The following is a 4,969-nucleotide window of genomic DNA, read 5'->3' on the forward strand; positions in this document are numbered from 1 at the left end:
CTTTACACAGCCTTACGGCTAGTAAGTAGCCCTCTACAAGAGAAAGACAGAGGAGGGTGAAGACAGGGGAGGACGAAAGACAACTTGTGGAAATCATTCTTGTCAGAGGTTGACAGGAAGTAACCTCTGAGCAAGAAACATTTTACCATACTTGAGAGATGTAATAAAAAAAAAAATCAGGAAAATGGTTCTTTGTTTTGGTGATGTTCAAAGGATTAGAGAATCTTATAATGTGGGGAGTGAAATTTCAGAAAGTCTCCAAGTATTCTTGATACAGAAGTCCCTTAAATCAGACTGTTCTTCACTGACCCTCCTCCGCTCTTCTGATTTTGGTTCAACTATCTGGGCCTTATTTGGAAAATCTAATAGGAATTGTATTAGACTGTATATTACACAATAAAATTGCATGTCCAGAAATGTTTTACCAACATCCAGGGAGAGAGAGAGAGTTGTTAGCTAGTGAATGAATGGGCTGTCAGTGGCAGAATATCAATTTTCCTAAATATAATTTTCTTTACTCTCTTAAAACTAGACTGTAGTGATTTTTCCAAACCCTCTAACAGACAACATATTTTATCTAGGTCTGCATTTTCATTCAGTAGTGAAGGATTTCTAAGATATAACTTTCTCATTGCATCTACCTGTCCATATCCACTTTTGAACACTGTACAATTATTGATTTGAACACTGTACAATTATTGGTTTGAAGATATCATTGTCACCAATATGGAACCTAGTATACTAATATAAGAAAATAGTATTGATGATCAACAGTTCAGAGAGGAGAGAATAGTGGTCACAATGCGTGGACTCTGCAGCCGTACAATCTAGGTTGAAATGACAGTTGCACTACTTTCTAGTTGTGTCACTATGGATAAGTTACTTAGGTCATGTACCTCAGTTTCCCTATCTATAAAGTGGGATAATACCTGTACCTATATTATAGGTTTGCTGTGAAGAATAAAATAAATATTAAGTTCTTAGACCTGGCATAAGATAAGCACTCTCTGTATAAGTCCCAGATTTCTAATAATTATTGCATCTGTTTTGGAAATGAATAAATGATATCATATCCTATAGTCAATGAGTTACTTATATACTAACCAGTACATATAAATGTTAAGAGATCTCACTGAAAAGTAATTTCTCTTACTTATGGTTATATACAAGCCTCTGTTCTTGCTACCACATAATAAATTAGTCTCAGGCAGTATCTGAAATTATGAGCTTAATTTATAATATTTCTTTCCATTTGTGTGATATGTACATCCAGGTCTACTATGGACAAGAGTTTTAATACATTTTGTGACTGAGATTTTTGGACTTTTCCTAAAGAATGCACCAGGAGTCTCAGATCTTTAATTGAGGAGACCATATTTAGTGTCACTGAAATAAGTGTGATAACAGCTTGATCATGCAAAACTTGACATGAAGAAAACACCTGCCTGGTGTTAATAAGATACATGAATTTCAGAAAAAGGAAAACCAAAGAAAATTACCACTATGTCTGTCTTGATAAAAAAACAACAGAGTTCTCATTCATGTCATTTATTCAAACATTTATTTAAAGTCCTATAAAATGTGAACATATAAAATTATGGACTCATGACAGAGGAGAGGTTTTAAAGTATTGTGAATCTTTCTAAACACTAGCAGATGTATTAAGACAAAAAGAAGAAGAAAGATTTATTTTTCTGGATATTTATTAGAACAAATTAGAGTGATGTAAGAATGAATTTCAAGTATTTCACTAGATCTGGATATATTGGGCATTACTTTAAAACATATCCACACTTTTACTCCCAAGGTGCAGGTCTCAATAGAAAAATATTGAAAGTTTCTATCAACTGGTATATTTTATACATGAGAAAACCCTTAAAAAATCAAAAATACTATTACAAGGAGAACTGAAAAAAATAGTCTCATTTTCTTGTGAAATGAGAATATCTATCATCCAAGAAGTTGAGAGATCATTAAATAAAAAAGGATAATTCTTATCTTTGACGCCAAATTTATACAAGATTTGTAAAGCCCCAGTATCATGTGCACTGAGTCTTCCTGGGACCACAGTCTGGTCAGTAGTTTCTGTTTGCTTGTTTCTTTGTTTAACATATAGGAAATAAACTCCTGTGTTAGACTGCTTTATATTTCTAATGTAATATGTACACATTTTTTTCAGGAAACAAAATTTCACCTTATTACATTCTTAGATATTTTTTGAGCTAAAATTCTTACTGTATACACCAAAATGTATATGTATATGTATATGTATATGTATATATATATGTAAATGTATATTAATGTTCATATGTAGTCAACATTTAGTTGACTATGAAAAATTCTAAATAAAGTATAGATAATTGAAATCTATTTTACTGTAAAAATTTAATTTGATCTTCTACCCTTAACCCTATATTTCATAGCGTTGATCAGAGCCGTGAATAGACCAACCAAAGATACTTTAGTTTTGTGTTTCTTTTATCCTTCTAAAGATGTAAGTAACTTAAAGCATTTTATAAATAGTGCTTTATATTTCATCAGCATATACATTCATATAGTTCATCTACATATATTGTCACTTTTGATTTTCTCAATATCCTTACGGCAAAAGCAGTAGAATTTTTGAAGGTTTACAGTCCTCACTTTATCAATCAATAAATTCAGGATCAATTATCAAATATATTCTTACATAAATGCAGATAATCAGCCCTAGAAAAATTGAGAGTCTGAAATTTCAAGCTTTGTTGAAATTTCTCAGTGCATTGCTCTGAGAAAGACCATGACTTTGACTCCACAGTAACCCCTCCTGCCTCTTTGCTGCCCGGTGTCCACGTCGTTCTCCTTATTGTTTCTAATCCTGGAAACTTTATCTTCATTTCTCTCACTCTCTTAATGTACTACTGTCTAGAACATCCCTGTTTCTTTTAATTATCTAAGTCAGTGATTTCAACCAGTGTGTTGCAGCACACTAGTATGGCGTGAGAGGATCTTAGGTGGTCATTAAAGGTCATTAATTAAATTATTTTCAAAAGAAGTATAAAATAAGTATGCTTTTTTACTTTTTACTTTTTTTTTTTTTTGATCAACATAATTTAAGTGTGCTGGGTAAGTTTAACTATAGGTTCAAGTGTGCCATGAGCTAAAAAAGGTTGACCATCACTGATAAGCTGGGCAGGGAGGCTCACGCCTATAATCCCAACCCTCTGGGAGGCCAAGGCAGAAGGACTCCCTGAGCTCAGGAGTTTACCTGCCTGAGCAAGAGCAAGACCCCATCTCTAAAAAAAAAAATAGGCAGGCCAGTGGTAGGCACCTGTAGTCCCAGCTATTATGGAGGCTGAGGCAAGAGAATCATTTGAGCCCAAGAGTTTAAGGTTGCTGTGAGCTATGAGCACTCAACCCCAGGACATCTGAGTGAAACTCAATTTCAAAAATAAGGCCTACCCATAATTTAACGTCCAACATAAGTTCTACCTCCTCCAGGAAGTCTTCCGGCCCCCATAGTTCTTACTTAACAAATACAACAAAAACAGCATTTACAGAGGTTGGTTCCTATGTGTTAGGCTTATGTTTATTATCTACTAGGTAATAAACTCCTGAGACCAGAAACCAAGATTTTTTTATATGTCTTCGAAACTCTCAACATTCTAGCACTGAATAGATATATTCTAAATACTTGACTAGTATTTGGTTATTATTTAATCTACTTAATAAAGATCCACTTGGCTCAAAATTTATGCTGGTAATCACTTATTATAGTTGAAGATACTTTAAAACCCCAGGGTCATATGCACTGAGTCTTCTACGGACCACAGACTGGTCAGTAGTTTCTGTTTGTTTGGTGTGGATTTTTCAATATGTTCACATACCAGTTGACTATAACATGGACTTCTAATTATCAATAAAACCCAAGCACATGACTGAGGGGATCAAATTAACTATACAGGGATGACAGATTCCCTGAATAGAGCAAGCATTTGGCCCCTATATCATGATTGAGAGCAGGAATAGGAAACCCTATGCAGTGATTGCTTTTCCATAGAATTATATTAGCATTAGTCATAATTTCTCAGCAGATCAAGGTTATGCAGCAATGTCGTTCCTATGATGGAGTATGTCAATATGCACTCCATCATTCATTGTATATGCTATGGATCAAGCATATTCTTACAAACTTAACTTTTAAGAAAGAAATTTTATGTGAAAACAACACACTTGAGAGTCCTTATATTAAACAAGAAAGGATGGCACTATATGGCAATTTGACTCTTCTGAAATATAAGTATTCTCTTGAGATAAATAACAGCTTTTGTTTATGTTTTAAGGTGAATTTGGAGAAGTCTGTAGTGGACGCTTGAAGACACCAGGGAAAAGAGAGATCCCGGTTGCCATTAAAACTCTGAAAGGTGGACACATGGATCGCCAAAGAAGAGATTTTCTAAGAGAAGCAAGTATCATGGGTCAGTTTGACCACCCGAATATCATTCGTCTAGAAGGTGTTGTCACAAAAAGTAAGTTGCTGGTTTTCTTCATTACTTCTTTCCGTATCTATCTCAATTGTCTTAAGAAAAAAGAAAAGGCTTAAAAATAATATGAAGTCATTAAGGGAATGTAGGGGGATGAGTTCAGCCTTGCCCCCCGATATTACCCCTCAGACTCTTCATCCTAGGCTGTGACATTATCAGAGTTTGCATTGGTCACCAAACAGCTTTGAAATGATATTACCTGTAAATTATTGAAAATTTTCTTTAATGAATCAAGAGTAAAGGGTTATATTTTTTTCAAAATGTAAGAATTAATAGAAGAAACTGTGTCAGGCAGCACCTGTGGCTCAAAGGAGTAGGGCACTGGCCCCATATGCTGGAGGTGGCAGTTTCAGGCCCGGCCCCAGCCAAAAAGTACAAAAAAAAAAAAAAAAAAGAAAGAAAGAAACAGTGTCGATATGTAGGGTCATTAAGGTAAAATAATTCTG

General features: G+C 34.4%; 1 protein-coding gene across 1 annotated transcript in view; it reads left to right on the top strand.

Annotated features, from left to right (window-relative positions):
• The window catches only part of LOC100950573 (ephrin type-A receptor 6), a 696,992-nt gene that overhangs the window by 496,482 nt on the left and 195,541 nt on the right, over positions 1 to 4,969 (top strand). Inside the window, exon 10 of the mRNA XM_012801499.2 lies at positions 4,323 to 4,508. Coding sequence (XP_012656953.2) covers positions 4,323 to 4,508 — 186 coding nt within the window. The remainder of the gene's footprint in view (positions 1 to 4,322; positions 4,509 to 4,969) is intronic.

Source organism: Otolemur garnettii, unplaced genomic scaffold, assembly GCF_000181295.1.
Source record: "Otolemur garnettii isolate 467f Iridium unplaced genomic scaffold, OtoGar3 scaffold00009, whole genome shotgun sequence".
In the NCBI taxonomy this organism is placed as follows: domain Eukaryota; kingdom Metazoa; phylum Chordata; class Mammalia; order Primates; family Galagidae; genus Otolemur; species Otolemur garnettii.